The sequence below is a fragment of the Clarias gariepinus genome, chromosome 23, assembly GCF_024256425.1.
Source record: "Clarias gariepinus isolate MV-2021 ecotype Netherlands chromosome 23, CGAR_prim_01v2, whole genome shotgun sequence".
NCBI lineage: Eukaryota > Metazoa > Chordata > Actinopteri > Siluriformes > Clariidae > Clarias > Clarias gariepinus.
This window is the reverse complement of record NC_071122.1, coordinates 12,990,010-13,014,378: the sequence shown is the minus strand read 5'-3', so window position 1 is coordinate 13,014,378 and position 24,369 is coordinate 12,990,010. Positions and strand designations below refer to the sequence as shown.

Below are 24,369 nucleotides of genomic sequence, written 5' to 3'. Positions count from 1 at the left end.
ACTGACCTGGATCAGGTGCATGCTTCCATCACCTGACCCAGGTGCCCTATGGGAAATGAAGTCTCCTTCACACAAACTATAACAACAAAACACAACAAACAAACAGTCTTTGGGCGCTTTGGCGCCCTCTAGGGGTTAACCCTTACAGCTATCAGACTGCACTAGGGAAGTAAAGATACCTTACTCTGTGTAAGTAATGTCAATTAAAATCTGACCATTTTGATTCATACACATTCACATTCCATACAAACGTATATAATTCTTTTGACTGTGTAAAGCTGCTTTGCGACAATCTTTTTAGTTAATGTGACTACCGAATAAATTATAGTTTCACTTTTTAGAAACTACTATCTGACTTCAGGACTTAATCTGTTCAGTTTTCTAAATAGGCCAGCTAAAACGCACAAATCTCTGGACCAGGCTGTGATATCCTCTGGCTCTAATGCGGAAGGAATGCCAGAAGAAGACGTTTCAGCCTTCGCTATTATAGGAGAACTGTCTGCATTTAAAAATGAGGCCAGCGCAGCGATTGCGGAGGTTTAACTTACGATAAAAGTTCACGCTAAGAAATTACTTCTTCTGACACAATGGTTAAGACCTGGGAAAGCTAAAGCAGACTGTGGAGCAACTTACTGAAAAATGCACAGATTTGAAAGCTGCAGCAGAAGACAAAATATTCGTTTACTTAACATTTGACCCTTTTTGAAGGTATCTGTTAGGTTTTATTTAAAAGAATTTTTATTTTTATTTATTTATTTGTTATTATCTTTTACTTATTTGTTGTGTGATTCCATATCATGCTGCGGGTTCTAGTTAGTCGGCTAGATGACGAGATTAATGTTTAAGTTTTGGGGAACGTGGGATGGAGGCCTATTTAAAATACTCCAAAGTAGTAAACAAGCAGTGAAAATTATTGTCCTGTTTCTCAATCAAGCAAAAAATAACAACTCAGGGTAGCAGAAGGGGTCTCAAATTTATCTCGTGGAATGTTAAAGGATTAAATCATCCAGTTAAGAGAAGTAAGACATTATCACATTTAAAATCTCTTTCCTCCGATATAATCTTTCTGCAGGAAACTCATCTCAAAAAAGACTCTAAGAGTAAACTTAAAGGTAGTTGGAAGATCAAATCTATCAATCCAATTTTTCAGTTAAATCTAGGGGGGTTGCTATTTTATTTTGAAAAGGAGTTCCATTTAAACCAAACACTTTTGAAACAGATAAGGAGGGTCGTTATATTATTTTATCTGGTGAGATTTATGGTTTACCCGATTACGTTAATAAATGTATACGGTCCAAATTATGATCAACCAGAATTTTTTTTAAAGTTTTTTTCTTTCAATCCTAAATTTTCCCAAACAACTTTTGTTTTAGGTGGGGACTTTAACTGTGTTCTTAACACATCTCTAGATAGATCATCACCTAAAATCTCTCCACAATCTAAATCAAGAAATTTTCTGAATTTTTTAAATTTTATTAATAATTCTAATTTGGTAGACTTATGTACCCAGCGGAAAGAGATTATACATTTCACTCACATGTACATAATGTATACACCTGAACTGATTTTGTATCTAGTGGAAAGTAATCTTATATCTAATATCCTAAACTCTAAAATTCATGATATACTGATTCATGATGTACCCCAGTTTCATTTGACATAGACCTTGATCAAACATCTTTTAATCGCCCTTTATGGAGGATGGACCCTCATTTAATCGAAGACCCTAAATTTATTGATTTCATAAGCTCGCAACTGGAAATGTTTTTTGAAAGCAATAATAAGCAGGAGACATCATCAGGACTGCTCTGGGAAACATTAAAAGGATTTACAGTATAAGAGGTTGTGTTTTATCATATCAAGGGCATCGGAATAAATTATATAAAACAAAACTAACTAATTCAGAGTAACAAATTCATCAACTAGATACTGAAAATGCACTAAATCCCTCATCAGACACTTCTAAGAAAATTTTACAGCTACAAATATAATAAAATAGTTTCTCTACCAAAATTAACAGCATTTTTTATTTCATTAAACAGAAATACTTCGAATTTGGAGAAAAGACTCATAAATTATTAGCCAGACAATTGCGTAAAATAGATGGTGAAAGGGTCTTATTAGCAACCCAGCTGTGGGTTATTTTGTTCCCCAAAAAAGACTGTGATTCTCTGAAAATTTTGATTTTTGCAATGTTATTGGATAACTGAATAAAAAACGTATTTGACAGAAAAAGGCTGTAGCAGTGCGGGAGATAAATCTGTTTAACGACCATGTAATGTCACATTTTCACAAAATCCTCAAAAGGAGGCAAAAGCAAGTGTCATTAGAGAGGTTTATTTCTTTTATTAAAAACGTTTCCCGACAGCAGCAATTCAGTGTTTGTGTGTGTGTGAAAATCGTCCCCTACAGTGGCCTAATCCTCCTCCTCTACTCTCTTGTCTGACTTTAGCCTCAGATTCTTTTCAACGGTGAAGTGCAGGTTAATTTGTTTTATTTTTACTTTTGTTTTGTATTAATTATTTTTATCTGAATATTTTTGGGTTGTGGAACCAATCATCTGATTTTCCATTATTGTCGTATTGGGAAATTGGCTTTGGTAGACGCATGTGTTGATATACAAACACACTTCCTGAACGAATTAATTCAATGTCAAACGCTAACATCAGTTTCATTAGCACATGCAGTTCATTAACATGATAACATGAATTTCAATGTTGTCTTTGAAAATTTATGAATTATTATGGCAATTTTGGTTCTGCTCATAGTGTATGTTTATATAGCAGTTAAAAAATTATAATCACTTCATACATATATTGATGTGATACCAAATTATCTGCATTCCAACTGTATGAAAATTTCATTCAGACCCACACATTCAGATATCTTTGCTACGTTACCTATAATGTCAAAATGCATGTGTTATTTTTGTTTGTTTGTAGCATTCTCTACCATATTGTACACCACTTATTTAAACAAAAACACAATAGGATAAAAAATCCAACTAGATAAATGTTAAATGAAATATTGTTGCATTGTTGGTCCAACTTCTTACAGTTGTATTTGTTGAGATAACAGGTAAAATTGTGTTCTTGAAAACCTTTAAGACACAGAGGGAATAAACTAATAAAATTAAGTTAAGCCAGCAATTTACCTTTAGTGAGATGTAATCATGTGATTTATAGTACACCAACACCCCACCACCCCTGGGTAAATGGTGTTTTTTTTTCCTAATAGATTATGTTTCCTTGAACTTACAGGTTATTTTAAATAGTTTTACAAATAATATTAACATTGCTTTTACAAAAGCTGCACTGGCAGAGAAACTGATTAAAATACACTTTTGTGTTCTGAACAAGATTATTATTTTTTCATTAGAAGAGTGTTTGTGCCTTCTGAAAATGCCTTTTTTGCATCTACATTGACTGTGTGCACACCTTCAAGGGTCCAGGGTTGGGGTCAAGCCCCCCCCCCCCCCCCCCCACCCCCCACAACTACTGTTTGTGTAACCTGCTTCTGCTGTGACACAATAATTTCCCTCATGGAATTAATAAAGCCTATCTATCTATCTATCTATCTATCTATCTATCTATCTATCTATCTATCTATCTATCTATCTATCTATCCATCCATCCATCCATCCATCCATCCATCCATCCATCCATGTCATCTGAAAGCTTGTAAATTTGTAAAATCTCTCTTTAATAATTGCACAATTCAAACAAAGGTGCACTCAACATTCAAAGCTCACAGAAGTGGAAACATACTGGGTATTTCTTGAAAAACTCAAAAACAGTCTTATCCTCTGTTCCCAGAAATTTTTGGGGCACAGCTAATGACACAGCTAATTGACTTGTTTTATCTGATGATGAGACAGATAGTCCAACTCAAACACTCAAAAAAGATTGTGATGTTTTAGTCGAAGAAAAACTTGCTTACTGTGTATGCAGACACTTTTGCATGTTTTGTCTGCATGATAGCGTGGGAACAGAAATGTCAAATGACAGGTGCGGTCTTAGATCAGCGCGAAGCGCTGAGTATGTGACAGGAGGCTCAGCCCCCATAGATGTTTAACACATATTTGGCTTGTTTAGAATCAGTACTCAGTACTAAATGAGACTTCTTGATCACACACGCTGTTTGCCGTATAAACCTTTTTCTATGTACGGGTACAATCAGATAAAATTTACCCAGAAAACAGCTTATAACTTTAAACTTATATTGATTAGCAATATAAACAACATATGAGACTGAATAATGGAATAAACTGTGTGTGTAGATAGAAGGTTTTTCAAGTCACATGGGAGTAGGTCTCCAAATGAGCAGCAGGTAAGAATAGAACTTACCATATCTTTTCATGTGATTTGAAAAACCTTCAATTTACAGTTAAATATAAATATTAAAACTTTGATCATCATGTTATCTAGTTTAATTTAGTGTTTTAGCTACATAAATAAGACAGTATGTTCTCTATTCAACGCCTTAAAATTTCATAGCTACTAGGCTATTAATTCAAAATCATTAAAATAGACAAACATTGTTTTAATGTAATTAAACAAAGCACCTTTTTAAAATCATTCTTTTCTTGTTTCTATTCATTAAAAAATAAACTTTTTCTAATTCAAAGTGACGAAAATCCTACTCTGAGACTAATAAATGTATTTTTACGATTTGGGACATCATTTAATAAAATACAATATTTATTTAAAAAAAAAGGATTTTTCTATCTCTGTAAATCACACTGCTAGGCAGTTATAACGAGTGCACTGAATGCTGTCTGTCACTACTTTTAATAATTTATGTGCATGATACTCTATGGTAGTTAATGCCATATGCACTGTGCAATGTTTTATGTAGACAGTTAGGTTTTCTAATTAAAACAGCAACGGCATGATTGTTGTATAAAGTAGACGATAGGTTCATAAAGTATGTATTAAGGGCTTCATTTTCACTAGAGGAAACAGCTGGTGTGATGAGGGTGAACACAGCAAAGATTTAACTGATTAATCCCTCATGACATTTTGTAAACTGTATTTAAAGGACTGCACTGATGCAGATATAACAATTTATCAAAAAACACACACCACCTTGCCTTAATCCTCCCTTTGTGATGGCGAATTGAAGACCACGCTGAAAGACGGGGAGGAGCTCAAGGAGCCGAAGTCTGCAGTTTATGGAGTATTTTTAGGGGGGCTGAGTACAAATGCCCCCTAAAAATGACATAGCAACGCCCATGAGTACAGTGAAACCTCGGATTGCGAGTAACACGGTTTGCGAGTGTTCCAAAGAAGATTTTTAATACATTTTGACTTGGAAAACGAACAAGTCTTGGTTTACGAGTGCCGAGTATCATTTATCACGCATGCGCTTGAGCCAACGTTTTTTCTTCCTCTTGCGCTGCGAAATTGTGGGTAATCTCTCCCCTGCTGGGTGCGCATCTCTTATTGGTATAATCAACATCCGTGCACGCATGTACTGTTTACTATAACACTGTGACCACATGTGTGTGTGTGTAAAACATTTTTTATTTTGTGTCTGTATGCGTGCGGGTACAGCACACATGACGAATAAAGCAAAAGCAAGTCTCATTAGAGAGGTTAAAAGCCAATTTCTCTCTCTGCTCAAGGCTGCTCTTTGTGTGTGTGTGTGTGTGTGTGTGTGTGTGTGTGTGCGTGTCATTGGGCACTGTGCCACACACACACACAGACTTCTCCTACTTTCGCAGTCACAGACACACCAGACACACACACTTTTTCTCTCTGCTCTACACAGAAACACTGCTCTGTCACAATTCTTTTCAAAGGTAAAGTGCAGGTTAATTTGTTTTATTTTTACTTTACAGCAGTGATTCCGTTGGTGTGCCGCTCAATCGAGTGTCATTAGAGAAATTTCTTGTTTATTTTTCTGATAAAAGTGTTTCTGTTTTGTGCACGCGTGAATAAAAAAAAGTGGAGGAAGAGGGGGAGGGGCTCTGTACTTTAGCTTCACACACATACACAGTGCCTCCTCGCACAAACGGAAACATTGTCGGGATTTATTTGTACTTTTTTAAGTAAATGGCAGGTTAATTCGTTTTAAGTTTACTTTATATTTTGTGTTAATAATTTTGATGTACTTCTTTTTTTGGGCTGGGGAACGAATAATTTGAGTTTTCATTATTTCTTATGGGAAAATTTGGTTTGGTTTACAAGTGTTTTGGAATATGAGCCCACTGGAATTATGCTCGTAAGCCAGGGTTCTACTTTATATCAATACTAGATAAATGTTACATTAATAAACATTGTATTGTTGGTCCAACCTTTTGGTATTTGTTGAGACAACAGGTAAGATTGTGCCCAAATAGGAAACTGGTTTGTTGGCCGGTTACTAAAGTTGATCACCAATCTAGTTTATAAATAACATTGAAAGAACTATATCTCTAACTCAGTGGACTCTAACTAACACCCACACAAGTGTATTGAGACTTATGGTAGTAAAATAAAAAGCATGCATCTAGTAGTTTTGCTGTAATGTGGTGACAAAGATGTTTACCTATGCTAGGCTAATCGACCTGTTGCCAGTGAATACAGCAGCATACCTAAGCAATAGCGAGTTTAGAACCATAGGGATTGTTGCAATAGTAAGCATCAGAAACGTTAAAGGGCTAAATGTCTATCATTATGCAGTGTAAAAGGTACATTTTGTTGCACAAAGGCAATGTAGAAGACTTCAAATCCACCAATACAAAAGGGAAGGCAAAAGAAAAGAAAAAAAAAATACATATATAAAAAAATGAGAGAGAAGAAAAAAAATTAAAAAAAAAGAAAGAAAAATAAACAATAAGTTAAAATTAAAACAAAACCATATCACCTCCTTCTGATTTTTCAGGTAGGTTAATGATACGGATGTTAAATCTTCTGCTTCTGTTCTTCAGGTCTTGAACTTTTAAATAAGAAACATCTTTCTCCAAGCAATTGATTGTTAAACGAGTGTCTCTTAGGTCATCTTCTGTCGCGCTTACTCTGGTTTCAACCTCGACCATCTGCTCGGATAATGTTGACATAGAAGTTTCAATGCAAGCCAACTTATTTTGTATGTCGTTAGTCACTTTGTCGATCTGTTTACTAATTTCTTCTTTGCTGGCTTTAATTTCTTTTCACACCGTCTGTAGCGATATTTCAGCTTCTGCACGTCCTCCCTCACCGCCTGCATCACGTGACCTCCAAAACGATCTATTTATTCAACACAAATTTATTTTAGCTGTATTCACTATAGAAATTCAGTTGGTCAAACATTTACATATGCCACACTGACTTTAACAGTCTGGAAAATTTCAGAAATTAATGCAATACCATTTAGAAGCTTTTGATTGGCCACTTGTCACAATTAAGAGATAATATGGAGTATACTTATGGCGGTAAAAGTGTTGGATCTTAAGCGCAGGTGCTTTTTTGATATTATGGGAAATTATTAAATAATTTAAGTTATATGTCTTCTCTTTGGTCATTGCTGCCAAACAGTACAGCTCATGATTCAGATTTTTTTTCCACCCACTAGCTATCCATCCCCTATCACACAACAGCTACTAACCAGAAACCATATAGGGCAAATTAGCGCATACTTCCTTGGTGAAGCATTTTTTTCAAGCTGCTTTTGTTCTGTGAAAATACGCCATCTGAGGTTAAAGATTTTATTGACTCTTTTGGTTAGGATACCGAGGCATCTCCTCCTGAATAAAAACTCTGTCACAATCTCTTGATCCTCATTTAAATAACGACACTTTATTTGTTACCTTAGTTATTTTTTAATACTGTGTACCTAAACGTGGACACTGTTGTGTGACTTATATGCTTTTATAGGTTGGTCACTTACTTTTGAAGGCAAAGTTTTATAGATTGATGCGAAAAAGTGCTATACGTTACTGAACAATCTAATGTAATCTAAACCTGTCCAAGAGAGGAAAGGGCGAGGCATCAAAAGAGTGTGTGAGGATCAAAAGAGTGTGTGAGGATTGTTTATACTGCAGATTTAAATTATCTACAAATATCTACAAAGATTTAAATTGCTTGGTTTACACCTTAAAACTAGTCCTTATATGATCAACGATTTATATCAAAAGCTTGGGAAATAAACATGCATTGAAGTACTCATGTACACACATACTCTCTTTTTATGTTTCCATGAAGCTTTAGGAGTGGTTGTGTGTTCATGTGATTTTATCGGTCAGCATGTTTATATTAATAGTATTTATATCTGATTTCCACATAATTCAAGAAGTCAGGTAAACAGCAGTTTTTTACATTTTAAATCCCTTGTTAGAATTGTTAGTCCAATAATAAACATATCTGCACTTTTTTTAATCCAAGCTGCTGGAACACCACCGTCTTAATAGTAGTTATTTTTGCAAGCAAAAAAATTCATTCGAATAATTTTTGACAGGTCGTAGAGCAGAACCCATGTATTTAGAAAAAAGGGTAAATATTGTTTAGAACTTTATCATCAAATTACATGAGTGCAGATTGCCAGGTATTTATTTGCTTTATTATATATTTAATTATTATTTTTGCAATTATGACATTTTCTATATGTAAATCTACTCAATGTAAGGCAAACACATGCTAAATCTAAAACAAAAACTGACCCAGAACTTTCATGCCTCTGCTCAAAATTGATCTCCAAAGCTGAACAGGTAGTAAGTTGAGTCCTTATCTGGAATAAACCAAACACTGATAAATGTTATTTCATTGGTGACGTGAACAAAATGTTTTTAATCATGGATACACACACACACACACACACACACACACAGGGGCCCAATAAAGTTTTACACTGGCTGTATTATGGGAGAAACGAAGCACTCCCCGAGAACATTGTAGTCAATGTTGTTAATGTTGTTCATACAGTAGTTTGCCGAAATCATAAGCCTGGATGCTAATGGTGACCACTTTGAGCACCTACTGTGATTGAATAATTTAAACATGAGAGCTATCCTTTAATGTTTGTACAAATGTACATATTCTTTTTTCTTTTAAACCGACAGTTTGAGATGCAAGCCATGTTTGAGCGGTGACTGTGACTGACAAGCTAGGATTAGGGTTATTTATTGAGTTTTCACTAATAGACATTGTTCTAGTAAAGCTGGCGAGAGCTTTACCCTAGTAATTTTAGCCTCAATATTTGATCTGTTCATTTCTCATTCTCATTTCAATTTTTTTAATAATCTGCTCTCTTAAACATGTCTTAAGTGATTCCCATGGCAATGAAGAAGATGTCAGGAGTTTGGGTGATTTTTAAATTACAATTTGATCACAGACATAATATATTTCACAAACCCTTTTGTGGTCTACAGGTTGTGTAACAGGAATAAGAAGTGGAAAGGGGAAGATCTTAAACCATATCAGATACTGAGTTATATCAGTTCCTTTAAAACACCTGCACAAATCCTTTCAGTTCTATACACAGATCGACATTAATATTAATACCACAATACATTGACTATCAATTATATACCAGTAAACCAGTGACATCATGAGCACCTGTGACAGGAACCAAAGGCCTTCCCTTCTTCATAAAAAAATGTCAGATCCACGGCGCCCCTATCTTTCAATCCACTTTACCCAAAGGATCCCCTGCCAACGTTCTCGTGCCAGACACAGCAGCATCCCAGACATCACATGGAGTCATGCCCCCAGAGTGCCCAGGTGGCACAAGGGGACCATACAAAATACTAGGCTTTATGTTGTGCACTGTATTTTTATGGCTGATCTGTGAATGGTGTCTTTTTTATTTAATTAAAAAAGGGCATATTTTTCAGAGATATTTCATCATAAGGGTGATCGTCATAAGTAACGTACTCTTATAATATTTAACACAGTGATATAATTTTTTGACATGGGTACTGCAACTGTCTACAATATACAGTACTAAGGGGCCTTTCAACAAGCCACAACTGTTTCTCAGAGCTTTAACGTATTTCTTGAGTGTTCATAAAACATGTCATGTGTGCAATCCAAAGGAAAAAATTAATTGATGCAGTTTATAACTTTTCAACTTTTTTCAACTATTTTTTTACATGCTACAATCACAATGAATAATAATATTCATAGTCTTATATGCAATAATATGTGGTTGTTGGTCTTTCAGCTGCTACCAACAAAGGGTCGCCACAGCGGAATACCCAGTCCGCACTACAACTTGGCACAGGTTTTAAGCCTGATGCCCTTCCTGACACAACCCTCCCATTTTATCCAGGCTTGGGACCGGCACTGCATCCAGTGGCTGGGGTTTGGGCACTGGCTGGGAATCGAACCCAGGCCTTCGGCAAGGCAGACGAAACACCTACCACTGAGCCGCCAGTGCCCTATGCAACGCATAATATGATATGCAATAAAAGATGCAATAATAATATTTGCAATAATATATCACATGATATTTGTGTCCATGTTGCACAGCCCTGGGAGTCCTGAATTTCAGCTGTAAATACAGTATCATAGCAATATCACATCTGGCCAGAAGAGGTCACCCAAAACACCTAAGCATTCAAAATGTATTAGTCCTTTTTTTTTGCTTTTGGAAATGTAAAAAGATCTAAATATATATATATATATGTTTTATAATATATATATATATTTTTTTTCCTCCTGCTAATGTGCATTAATGTAAGTATGTTTATATTTTTTTAACAAAACACAAAAAATTATTGCTGACATATTTCTATATTCTTGAGTTGCGGTTATAACATTTGAGAAAGTCTGTCAAGCTCCAGCAATTAGATGCAAACCTCCTATCCTAGTAGCACTTTGACCACCATCACCATGGTTACCAACAGACATGCAATAAACACCAAGACACCAGGCCTGTTGTGGCTCTCCTTAAAAAGAATAATTCATCCAGTTGAAGCAACGAATATAGCCAATATATATAAAAAAAAAAAACAACAGCAGATCTGGGTTATCTAAATAACAACCTGTTCGTCTACACGTCAAACTTTTAACACTGTGAAGCAGTGACAGAGCTGGAGGATGAGGGATTTAGCCCTGCATCAGTCCGTCTGGGGACATCACTAATCAGACCCAGAAGAAAAGCACACAACTTTTAGAGTTAAATGTACTAGTTTGTTGCACTAAATATGCAGCTACAGTGAATTACATCATATGAATGATTTGTTTCCACATGCATCGGAATTTATATGATGTACTGCAGAAGCTATTTTCGTAAAATACCAATTTAAGTACTTAAAGTCTGTAGTCAAAAAAAGATTGAAAAAAGAGGAACTATAGGGTCAAGTTAATCACCCACATGAGGAAACAGACACCAAGCTTACTTTTAGAGGAACAGTTTTTAAAAGACTGAAGCAACAAAGACTATGCCATCAAACAACCTGTTCTGTCTTTTACTCCTTTGGTTTTCTGAATGGCTTTCAGCACTTTAACAGTTTCCAACTCCTTCTCAGTAGTTACTGTGCCATGTAAGCAAACCTTTAATAACTAGTTTATTCTAGTTAAAGTTTCCAATGACAATATAAACTAGAAATGAAACATATGACAATCATAAAACATTGTTTTAATTATAATGAGGGTGAGTCAAAATGTATCCACACTCTGGCTGTGGAACCCATTTAAATTCATTTTTAAAAAAGACAAATGCATATTTTTTCAACATATCCTCTTTGCTTCTCAATTTTTTCATCTGTTAACAGCCTTTTGTATTCCCTCATTAAAAAATGTTTTAGATTGAGCTGTGAGCCACAAATGTACCGTTGTCTTGACGTCTCCACCAGAAGTAAATCTTCGTCCTCGTAGGGCTGCTTTAGGGGACCAAACAAATTAAAGTTTGATGGAGCAAGATCAGGAACTGTAGGGAGGATGCTTTAACACCTCAAAATAAAGTTCTTGTGTCAACAGTGTGGTTTAGGCTTAGGTTTTTCAATAAGCATTTCACTATGAGCACTGTTGATTGTTGAACTTTTTTTGATAGAGTTTCAGTACTGTCCATTGAGAAGCCCAGAAACTTTAAGAATTTTTTTTACCGAAAACTTCTTACACATGAGTAAGTCATACCCATGAATCACAAACCTACACCAGAACCTTTATTCTTAAGTCAGGAATAACAGGGCAGCATTCCAATGTGCTTCATTTCATCCAACTGCGGAAAATAATTATTAACAGGTAAATCAAATTAAACACTATTTGGTAAATCAACATTTTTGCAAACCGATGAAATTCTTAATACCTGTGCTAATCTGTTACTGCTCAAGTCCAGGTTCACAAGAGAGTGAAGTTTACTGAGACCAGACAGGATTTCAAGTTGATTCCCAGCCAAATTCAGGGTCTTGATGTTGCCTAGTTTAGTGTGAACACCCTCGAGGACCATGAGCTTGTTATAGGACAGGTCCAAGTGCACTAGATTGTACAGATACTGCAAATAGACATGAAAAAATAAACAGAGAAATGTTTTGACTAACACTATAAAATGTATGTTTAATATTATAGTTTAATATCATCATTACTATTATTCTTAATTAGCTTACTTGTATATTTTGCACAAATTATACAAAATAGTGTCCAAGATCAAAGAATTCAACTGCAGGAGTCAGTTTCCAAAATGACAAAGGAAAGATTTTAAAAAGATAAGCCTCCTCATCATCACCAGTAGAATGATGCAAATGGGGTTGTTGGCGAGGGACTGTAATGTATTAGCATGCTAGGCAACTAACTTGGCTGAATGATTATTTTCTTTTTTAAATAGTGAACTGTATATTCAGTGTTTTTAAGCTTTTTAGAATGCTTCTGTGTTGATTAATCTATGGCTGATGCACTACCTGGCTATAAAAAAAAAAATCCATTCCAAGTAACATCTGAACTTAAACTCCTACTGTGGCCGAATTACACTATATAGCATGTAATAATGAATACCTCAGGATTTTCTTTAAACATTAGACATCTTAGCCAAAAACAACGTGTTTTCTTTTAGCACAATAAGTATACAAGTGCTCCAAGTTCTACAAATAATAAATGGAAAGCATTGCTTGTCTGATGCATCAAAAACCGTGAAACGTTACAAACTGTGCTGTTTCCGAAATATGATCTGCTTTCAGTCCACATTGTTGTTTAAAAATGACTGCATAAGCCCTGCCCTCTTCCCTTTTTAAAAGATAATTGAGAAAATCGGTATGTAATGTATGAGAAAATATGTATAAATTAAAATGATCAGCTTTTACCTGATGAGCAAGCCGAGGGCAACCACAGCAAAAAAAAAACTGTGAGATGGCAATAGCAACTATGAGAGGAACCAGACTCAACAGGGGGTCCATCCTCAGTTGGGTGATATGAGATGCCAGGAATTGATTTGCAGTAATAGTGTGTGTTAGGTGGCTGAAGGTTCAACATAACAGGAGATACAGTATTTAATTTGTATGAAATCCTCAAAAATCTAAGCAAGCAAAAGTGTTACGTTGCAGTGTGCCGATGCATAAGCAGCAAAAGGATGCACTTGGTTTGCTTCCTATGTCTTGGGAAAAGCACAAGTTTGCCCTCACCCATCCCTGTAGTAGGAGTCATGTGATGGGGCTGGTGGAAAGACTGCATAAGTCAGTAAAAATAAATAAATATTTTTATAAATAAATAAAAAAAAAAATACAGTATGTGACACAGAACATTGTCTAAAAATGCATTCAGATACATTTGTACATGTCTACAGTTGTCTGGGGTTGCATGTATAGCATGCAGTGAGTTTTAGCTAAGTGCATTTCAATAGTAAGTGCATGCGTGAGCGTAGGTCCACAATGTGACGTCCTTTACACGTGCATTTACAGTCCATCATGATCCTTTATTAAATACACTGTGGTATTGAGCGCGAAACATGCAAATGCGATTGTACTTACACCTTGGTTAATACTACAATAAAAAGTAAGTGCCCCGAGTAGTTTTTAAGAGGTTGTGAAAAGACGGCCACTGACGTCCTTTACACGTCTATTCAAGCAAGACTCATGGGGGGGGGGGGGGGGGGGGGGGTGTCTGCTGGCAGGTGTGTTTAGTCAATCAGAAGCTGGACGATATAATTTCAGATGAGATTGGAGTGGAATTGAACCCTAAGAAGTCTAAATGTTTGTTACATCCACAAAGTAGTTCAAATAATAATACGTGGGTTGCTGTATTTCTGTGTGTGGTGAAACATTAATAACAGCATGTCCTAATGTTGTCTTGCTTCTTAACAGCTGCATCCCGGAGAGAGCACAGAAGTGAGGGTACGTATCTATGTTTATGGTCTGTTCCAGCCATGAGCTTGTCCCATCAAAATTTGGTTTTACAATTTTTACGTTTTGTAATAGGTGGCACCAGACCCTCAAGGAGCCGCTTATCCCATGTCAACTGCAAATAAGATATTGTGGCGTTTTTACGCCGGAAAGAATGTTGGAGAGACGAGTGAGCTTATTTGCTGCCCAATGCAATGGCTAGGAGTACTTTATTTAGCACACAGCAGGTATGGCATGAGCAGCACCTTCACTCAGGAGCCTACATCCAATCCAGTACTAGCTTGAACTGGAGCACATTCCACACGTCACACACCCCACTCACACACAACAGGGCCTAAGCCACTAACCAGAACACCTTTCCCCAACAATATTGTGGCGTGGGCGGGGCGGCGGCTGACGACCAGCATGCCTTGCGGGGATGTCGGTGTGTGTTCACCATGATGGGGAAAGGTGTTTGGGTTGGCGGCTTCGGCCCTGTTTGTGTGAGGGGTGTGTGACGTGTGAAATGTGCTCTAGTTCAGGCTGACGCTGAATTAGAGGTAGGCTCCTGAGTGAAGGTGCTGCTCATGCCATTACCGGTTGTGTGCTAAATAAAGTACTCCCAGCCATTGCATTGGGTAGCAAATAAGCTCACTCGTCTCTCCAGCATTCTTCTCGGCGTAAAAACGCTACATTGGTGTCAGAAGTGGGATGGAGAGTAACGGGTTCGAGCGCACAATGGAAGACCTACTGAAAATCCAAGCGGGCCGCCGAGTAGCGGAGCGACTACTCGCAAAGAAAAAGCGCTTTCCCGACGGCGCTAAAGCGAGCACACCACGGCAACCAACGCGGAGCGGTGAAGTGAAAATCCCGGCGCTGGATCTCGGGGCGGAGGCTGGCGCAGCGCAAGCGGCGGAGCAAGAGACATCTCCGCGCGCCGTTAGCCGGCAAAGCGACCTGCCGCTGCGCGAGGCCGAGCGCTGAGCCCATATCGGCGGTACGTCACGGCGGAAGAGCCGAGCGACCGCCTGCAGCTCGATGGCGCTCTGTTCGTGAACCTAGCCGGGGACAGGGCTACCCGTCGCGGCTAGGCAACGAGCAGCTCTCCGACGTTACGGCGAGGCGACGGCGCGGGTGATCGTAAGGAGGCGCTGCGCGAGGTCGAGCGCGCTGAGCCCATAATGGCGGCACATTACGGCGAAAGAGCCAAGCGACCGCCCGCAGCTCAGTGGCGCTTGGTAGGTGAACCTAGCCGGGGACAGGGCTACCCGTCGCGGCTAGGCCTCGACATCGCTTCCGAGATTCCGCGACGACGCCAAGGCCACGGACCGCCGGACTACCACTGCAGCGTTCTCAGGCCTGATGGACAGCCGGACTACCGCTTCAACGTTCTCGGGCTTGAGGGACAGCGTACACCAGCAGCCGCTAAACTAGCGCCGGGTGGACGGTTGGGGAGCCCCGCCGGGCTCTACATCGACTGTGTGCTGGATGGCGTCTTACTGCGGGCGCTCGTGGACACCGGCTCCACTGTTTCGCTGCTGCGCTCTGGATTACTGGGGCAAAGCAAGCGTGTTTGCGGACGGCCTGATCCTGCCTTCAGCATCGGCACCGTTGCTGGGGGCTACGTGAAGGTAAGGGAGTGTCGCACAGTGCGAGTCCAGGTGGGTGGACGGACTTATTCCCACGGGTTCGTTGTGGGGAATGTCGAGGAGGACTGCATTCTGGGGTTGGACATTTTGGGTAGATGGGGTGCGTTGCTGAACTTGTCCAGCGGCACTCTTCGTGGTAACTTCGGGGTAGCCAGGTTGCTTGGACCCAAACCACAGCCGGACAGGTTAGCAGCACTCACCCGGGGGGCGGAACTTCCGGTAGCAGACCGAGCGGGAAACCCTCGGTGCTGCGAGCGAGTGGAGCGCCGTGACGACGTAGAGCCCTCGTCGCCGAACATTGTCCCCGTGCAGTCCTCCAGGCTCTCCAGTGGTGGGCAGCCGTCCGAGCCAGCGTGCAGCCATGTTCCTGCGTCACCCGCAGTCGCTCCGCCAGTCTCACAGAACTGTGAACCGCTCATCGCCAGGCAGAAGGGCCCCACCCAGCGCTCGCGGGCACCGCTGCAAGACTTTCGGGTGGGGGCACCCATGGAGCGAATGGGCGTGGACACTCACGGCCAGGGGCGAGATTTTGCTTCTGGCGAGCAGGTGTGGGTGTGTTCCTCCGGAAGGAGAAGGAGGGGGCTCTCGGCCGAGCGTGTGTCTCACTGGGTGGGCCCCTGTACGGTAATAGCCCGGCTCTCCGATGTCATCTACCGGGTGCGGTTGGCGGGGCGGGCACGAGTTTTGCTCCACCGGGACCGTCTTGCGCCTTGCCAGCCGCACGCCGGGGGAACATTGAACTCTGTGGAGGCCGGACCGCCTCAGGACTACGTTCACGTTCATCCCTCACCTGCCAAAGGACACCGGCGTTCCCACCGCCAGCGCCGACCGCCTCCACGCCTCCAAAACAAAGTTCGTCATGGTGACCAGGGACGGTCACAGCTCGGGTGGGGGCAGTGTGGCGTGGGCGGGGCGGCGGCTGACGACCAGCATGCCTTGCGGGGATGTCGGTGTGTGTTCACCATGATGGGGAAAGGTGTTTGGGTTGGCGGCTTCGGCCCTGTTTTTGTGAGGGGTGTGTGACGTGTGAAATGTGCTCTAGTTCAGGCTGACGCTGAATTAGAGGTAGGCTCCTGAGTGAAGGTGCTGCTCATGCCATTACCGGTTGTGTGCTAAATAAAGTACTCCCAGCCATTGCATTGGGTAGCAAATAAGCTCACTCGTCTCTCCAGCATTCTTCTCGGCGTAAAAACGCCACAATATTATATATAATATATTATATGTGGTGTGTTTAAAAGCTTAGCAAGTTAAATAAAATACATAATAAAGGTAAGTCAGTATGCATTTAGTTTGCTGTCTGTTTGTTAGAACTACAAGTATTTGTTGCTAACGAAGTATCGAATGAGTAATGATACCAGGGTTTTTGCTGGCTGTCAATTCAGTGTTGCACTTAAGTTTTTAGGACCTTATTCTCCCCTGTTAGTCAGCAGGCAAACAAGACTCGCAATGGTTAATAATTAAACTGCCAAGCCTAATATCCTGCATTAACACAAATTGTCACATTCAGAAATTTAAGCAGTTATGTGTAGAGGTTTGTGAACATGTTAATGTACTGATTTTTTCCCAGGATTCCAAAGGAAGGTGTTTGCAATGTTATTTGACATAAAAGAGGAACTTCAGCAAGTAGCTGCCATTGTGGACCCTGGAAATACATCATCTATAAAGAGACTGGATTCGGAGAGTGACCTGAAATCCTTTAAAGAGTCCATCAAGGATGAGGAGAAGTCGTCGATCTGCGTAAGTTTTAAATGTGACAAAAGGAATGTTCTCTTTTTAAAAATATCATATTACAGATTTTGGTTTAGCAACTGTCCAGAGTTGGGGGATCTTCTGTCAGGGACTGTGCTAATAAAGTCATGAACAGGTATGTATTTTACCTTGCATTGTTTGTATTGCTGCATAATTCAGAAATAAAATATATATGTAAATGTATATTATGGCCAAAATAAAAAACCCAGCTTTGGGTATTTTTTTTTTATTTATTTAGGATTTAATCTTTCACAGATCACTATATCTCCTCACATACATGCCTATTTTCAAGTTCAGAAGGTTTTAAATGTCTGTACTGACTTAGTCAGCCAGTTGGAAAACCAAAAAATCTAAACATAATTTCAGTGTAAGCCATTAATGACTAATTAGTTGTCTCAAAAAATGTGGATATGGATAAGAACAAAGTTCAGGGAACTTGTTACCTGACAGATGAGTAGTTGTTAGTGTATGATTTAACATTGCATGCAAGTGACACGCTGATAATATTACAACTACAGTACAATAATTGTAATATTGACCTTATTTGTAAATTTTCCTGAAGGTGAAGTAATTCTGAGTAATTTCTTTCGCAGAATCATGTCGAATGCCTTGGCAAATTTCAATATGAGGTGTGGTGCCCAACTTCAAAAGAAGCCATTTAGAGCTACAACCGTATTCAATATAATTCAAGGTAATTTTGGCCTTATTGTCACATCTGGGCCACCTCAGTCCTGGGGAGTAAGATCGGGCTCACCGGATTACTGAGCCGTGGCTTTTGTCTCCCCCTAGTGTGTCTGTGTCGGTATTGTTCCCCCATTGATTTAATCAAACACTAAACAGATATCACCTGTGTCTACCTCCTGTGTCACTCTATTTAACCCAGCCGAACCCATACCGCCTCGTCTGGTCACTGATGTGCACGTTATGTTTGTTTCTCACCCCTTTGTGTGTGTTCTCTCTCTCCCCCAGGACTGAGTGGCGTCTGCAGGAGGTGGCGGTGGAAAAGAAAGGACTTGCATTAAGGTTATACGTATGTTTTTGGAAAGTCATTCCGCTTAGTGGTTTATCTCCCGTGAAAGAAGGGAGTACACGCATTCTCAAGTGCGCTTTACACAGCCCCCTGCAGACCCAGCCTGGGAACACGGTTGCTGAGCCGTTCAGTTTTCATTTTGTTTGGTTCTGTTTTAGTTTGTGCTTTTGTGTTCATTGTTCTTTAAAAATAAACCTCTGTTCTTCCTAAAACCTGCACCTGCGTTCGTCTCCTCCCTATGGAAGTCATGACACTTATAACGTGAAATTTTGTACTATGTATTAAATTTTTTATTGGTACCTTTTATCTATTCAAGGAATATTGTCTAAAAGGCCACAGAAATGTCCTGTTCACTTTCACACAGTTAACCACCTACTTATGGAACTTTCTCAACCACAGTGGTTTTGAAGGGCACATGCTATTTTTTCATTCACCTAGCACACATTTAATGCAAAACATCTTTTATTAACAAAAGATTATTCAACAGTAAAATGTAATGTAATGCATGTTAATTACTTTTTTTCTAATGCTTCGTTAATGAAACTGATAATGTTGTTCCAAGATGTATTTTTAATGTCTTTGTAGGATCATTAAAGACATTTTTTAAATTAAGTGCATGTGAATTACCTACAATTTTGCTATATAATATTTAATTCCCTCAGATGCAGTGAAAAGATGGAGCTTATCTTTTCTGCAGCAATGGCAGAACATCTAAAACATGCTCCAGGAAGAGCTGAGGGTGGGGGATATAGGAAATGAGCCATTAACAGTTTACAAAAATAATTTGAGTGTTCATGTTCTTGTTCTTGTTTAACTGATGTATAATTGTTACTATTTACTGTTACTGTTCTACTATACATTTAGCATTTGTTTAAAAAATGTTATATAATTTTATATTTGTATGTGTATGTATGTTTATATAAAATGCACACAAATGTTTAACTATATTATATATTTTTTGTATATTTATATATATATATATATATTTTTTTTTTTTCTTATTTGTTTAATACAAAATGTTTTGTAATGTAAACTTCGATTAAACGTTTTATAGATGTTGAGGTCTGACTGGACTGATTTTGGATGTTTCTTAAACCATTTATATTCTGATTTCAACAATATTTTTTATTGATTTTAAAACAGGGATATTACAAGGTAGACATGTAATGTTTCAATACAGAATTTTAAAACCTCCTTATAAATCCCTATAGCACGCACCCACCCCACCCCTCCCTAACTCCAAGCCAGCTTTACAAGTATAAGGAAAGGCTAGACGCCAGGCATAACAAAAAAGGAGAGAAACTAAAAAAGAAAAAAGAACCTGGAGCTGGAAGTTTTTTAGTTTTGCATACAACAAAAAGGAAAAAGAAAACAAACAAACAAACGATTAAATAAAAAGGGAATCAAACTATAAATGTATATAAAAAAAGCGAAGGAAGGGCCCCCACACCTGTTGGAATTTTAAGTCTGAATAACGGATTGACTCCAGGGTCTTCTTCAGGGACAGACAAGACATAATATCTCTGAGCCACTGGGCGTGAGTGGGTGACGTGGCATCCTTCCATTTGAATAAAAGAGAACGCCTGGCCAGGAGTGTCGCAAAAGATAACAAACGCTGTTTAGTTGGAGTTAGACGCTTGTCTTCCTCTCCAGTGACACCAAAGAGAGCGATCAGAGGGTCTGGTTCAAGGTTGCATTTCAATATGTACGACAAGGTTTTAAAAACATCCCTCCAGAATTTTTCCAAATTTGGGCATGTCCAGTACATATGAATAAGAGACGCTTCTCCACTTTTACATTTATCACAGCGAGGATCAATGTCTGGGTAAAAACGGGAAAGTTTAAGTTTGGAGAAATGAGCCCTGTGTACAACCTTAAACTGTAATAAAGAGTGGCGGGCACATAAGGAAGTTGAGTTGACAAGTTTAAGAATTGAATTCCAAGTATCATCTGACAGCGAGAGATTTAAATCTTTCTCCCAAGCAGTTTTAATTTTACTTAAAGGGGTGTGACTCAAACCCATCAATCCACCATAAATAGTGCATATTAGGCTATTACGCAGCGGGGACAAACATAGGAGATTATCTATAATATGTGCAGCAGGAGCTTTAGGGAAATTTGGTATTAAAGAGCGAATGAAGTGTCTTACTTGCAGATATCTGAAAAAGTTTGAATTGGGTAGGTTAAACCTTTCAGAAAGCTGCTCAAACGATGCAAACTTATGGTCAACAAACAGATCTTTGCAAAGCTTGATACCCTTATTGTACCATTCCTGAAACACTGAATCATGTAAAGAAGGTTGGAAGAGATAGTTAGAGATGATAGGACTGGAAAGAGAAAAGCCCAGAAGAACGCAGTGCTTTCTGAACTGAGCCCATACTCTCAAGGTATGCCTAACAACTGAGTTACTGATTCATTTTATTGAGGGGATGGGGAGTGCAGATCCAAGCAGTGCAGAGACAGAGAGATTTTTAGCAGACTTTATCTCCATTTCCACCCAGGCAGGCCGATTAGGTTGGTTATGAAAATGTGCCCAAAAGATGACAGATCGAATGTTTGCTGCCCAGTAGTAAAAACGAAAATTAGGTAGAGCCATGCCACCATCTCTTTTAGATCTTTGAAGTAGGGACTTATTCAATTGTGGATGTTTACCTTTCCAAAGGTAAGAGGATATAATTGAGTCTAAAGCACCAAAGTAAGATTTGGGAATGAAAACAGGTACAGACTGAAAGAGATATAAAAATTTAGGAAGAACACTCATTTTAATGGCATTAATGCGGCCCACCAGGGACATGGACAGTGGTGACCATTTTTCCAAGTCCTTTTTAGTTTGGTTCAACAACCAAAGTAAAAATCTTCTTTAAAAAGGTTTTTATGTTTCCTTGTAATTGTAATACCAAGATAGGTAAACTGATTTTTCACTATGTTGAATTGAAAATTGTGCATACCAGTTGTTACTGCTGTGTTATTAAACAGAAAAAGTTAACTTTTGCGCAAATTCAATTTATATCCCGAAAAATAGCTAAATTCACTAAGCAATGACAGCACAGGTGGAAGGGAGGAGATTGGATTTGATATAAAAAGTAGAAGATCATCTGCATAAAGGGAAACTTTATGTTCTTCTCCCTGCCTCCAAATCCCAGATATATCCCTACAACTGCGGAATGTAATTGCTAGTGGCTCAATGGCAAGGTTAAAGAGCAATGGGCTAAGAGGACACCCCTGACGAGTTCCCCGCTGAAGGCTGAATGGTTGAGACTGCTGAGCATTTGTCAGAACTGAGGCAGTAGGGCTTGAATATAATAATTTAACCCAAGTGATAAAACTTGAACCAAAATTGAATTTTTCTAAAGCCCTAAATAAATACTCCCATTTCACACGATCAAAAGCCTTTTCAGCATCCAAAGAAAGGACACACCCAGGGATCCCCTCTGATGGTGTGTACAGGACATCCATAAGACGTCGAATGTTAAAGTAAGAAAAGCGATTTTTGACAAAACCGGTCTGGTCCTCAGATATAATAGAGGGTAGAACATTCTCTAATCTACGAGCCAAGACTTTAGCAAGGATTTTAACATCCATGTTGAGAAGAGAGATTGGTTTATATGAAGAGCACTCTGTTGGGTCTTTATCTCTCTTTGCTATAAGGGTGATGCGAGCCTCATTAAATGACGCAGGCAGCTTACCTTGCTTAACAGATTCAGAAAAAACCAAAGTTAGTTGTGGTGCAAGGTATGAGGAGAATGATTTAAAAAACTCTGCAGAGAACCCACCAGGACCCGGGGACTTGCCAGATTGCAATGATGAGATAGCTGAACTGATCTCCTCTTGTGATATGGGCTCTTCTAATCTTAATCTGGAATCAGGGGACAGTGTTGGGATATCTAATTGATTCAAGAAATTCTCAAGTGAATTACAGTCCTTTGGAAACTCAGAAGTATATAATCGAGAATAAAAATTCTTGAATGCATCATTAATTTTAGAATGGTCGGTAGTGATGGTACCATCCTCCATCCAAATTTTTGTAATGTGTTGCTGTGCTCTAAAACCTCTTAACTGGTTAGCTAAAAGTTTCCCAGATTTGTCACCATGAATGTAAAATTGGCTCCTACTCTTTAATAATTGGCATTCAATTACATGCGTCGAGATAAGTTCAAAATTAGTTTGCAATTCTATGCGTTTTTTTTTTCTGATCAGGGTTTTTAAATAGAGCATACTGCTGATCAATTTCTTTAATTTAACACCATTTATATTTTAATGTGCATTTCACAATAAGGACTTTTATATGCAGGTTCATAAGTACACTCACATTATGCGGCACATTAGACGTCCAGAAAAGACGTCGAATTCACGGCAAGTTAACGTCAAAGACGTCCGTTCAACTTTCATTTTGGAACTATTTTTTAACCATGATGGGACGTGTCGGAGGGACGTCATTTCAACGGTCATCAAACGTCCAAATGTTTGCTGGTCTATAGTCACTGTGTAAGATGCAGTGTTTATAATGTGTACACAGCATTGAGAGATCCATATGACAATGTGTGATAAAGTTATATACAGTATGCAAGTCTGTTTCTTAGTTCTTTCCTGACCTTCAGCAAAGCTGCTACAGGAAGAGTACTGCGGCTGTAGAAGCATTGTGTTTTCACGAATCATTTACCTCTCATGTGTGAAATAACAGTCATGGTGTGTTTTCCTCGCATAAAATCTCTGCTTTTCTTATTCCAGAGCCAAAAAAGAACAATCACTATTTTAAGTGGAATCCAAAATTTCCTGCAGTTTAGGAACCATTGGTCAGAAATAATTGCAGTGCATCAGCAAGCTTTTGTAAGTCCTCTGTGTATAATAAGCATGACCGTGTCTAGGCATTACATCAAGAATGTGGAATTGATGGTACTATTGGATCGTATTACGTTTTCATTAGAAAAAAAAAAAAAAACTTTTGCAGTCTTCATGAGTTTAGACTTGCTTAACTTCAGGGGTCTGTTAATGATATTGTTGAGTGTTTTTCCTATTGCTTATTTCTGATTTATTTATTTAACACAGAGTTTTTCTCTCATTTTCTCATTCACAAAAGTATAATCAAAAATTACTATTACATTTAAAGTGTTTTAGCAGTAAAGTTATGTAATTTCCAAAATATCTTCATAACATGTTGTGCAGTATTATTGTGACTTTTATTTTTGTGTATTAGAATGTGGCAGTTATACATTTTGATGCTTAGATCACAGAGATAAAAATTTTTTGCTTAGATCACAGAGATTGCAGTGTTCTGTTTTCAATGTGTGTAATTTTTTTATTATTTACAAATGTGTACAAAATTTTTTTGGGGGATTTTTTCCCTAATTTAGTCGTGGCCAATTCCTCCACGTCACTACGGGGCTCCCACATTAAGGCTACTACTACCATTCAGCCGGGAGGGCCGAAGACTATCACGTGTTTCCTCCGAACCGCGTGACGCCAGCCGACCGCATCTTTTCGAACTGCTTGCTCACGCACTGTTAGGGGCGAAGTAACACACTCGGAGGAAAGCGCTAGCCGCTCCTTCTGCGTGCGTGAGCTCACAGACACCCCTGGTTGGCTTGTAGAGCCGTGGTTAATGTGGGAGCACCAAGTACCTCTCATCCCTCCCCTCTGAGAGAGCTCGGCCAATCAGCTCTCTCTAGACCTTCGGCTGTGAGAGGTAACAGCATCACCCGGGGATCGAACCAGCGATCCCCGGATGATAG

The 24,369-nt window shown here is 39.0% G+C and overlaps 1 protein-coding gene across 1 annotated transcript; it reads right to left on the bottom strand.

The window, feature by feature from the left end:
- Positions 1 to 12,078: 12,078 nt before the first annotated feature.
- LOC128510928 (nischarin-like) lies at positions 12,079 to 16,224 on the bottom strand. The gene is made up of 4 exons (XM_053483466.1): positions 16,090 to 16,224; positions 12,509 to 12,517; positions 12,211 to 12,396; positions 12,079 to 12,123 (listed from the first exon to the last, which is right to left on the bottom strand). Exons 1-4 carry the CDS (start codon positions 16,222 to 16,224, stop codon positions 12,079 to 12,081), a joined length of 375 nt encoding a protein of 124 aa, XP_053339441.1.
- Positions 16,225 to 24,369: the final 8,145 nt, after the last annotated feature.

Coding starts and splice junctions, on each gene's coding strand:
- LOC128510928 (XM_053483466.1), bottom strand. CDS start 16,224: ATGGCTGCACGCTGGCTCGGACGGCTGCCCACCACTGGAGAGCCTGGA. Junction 12,124..12,210: donor GCAGTAACAGATTAGCACAG/GTATTAAGAATT, acceptor TATTTTCCGCAG/TTGGATGAAATGAAGCACAT.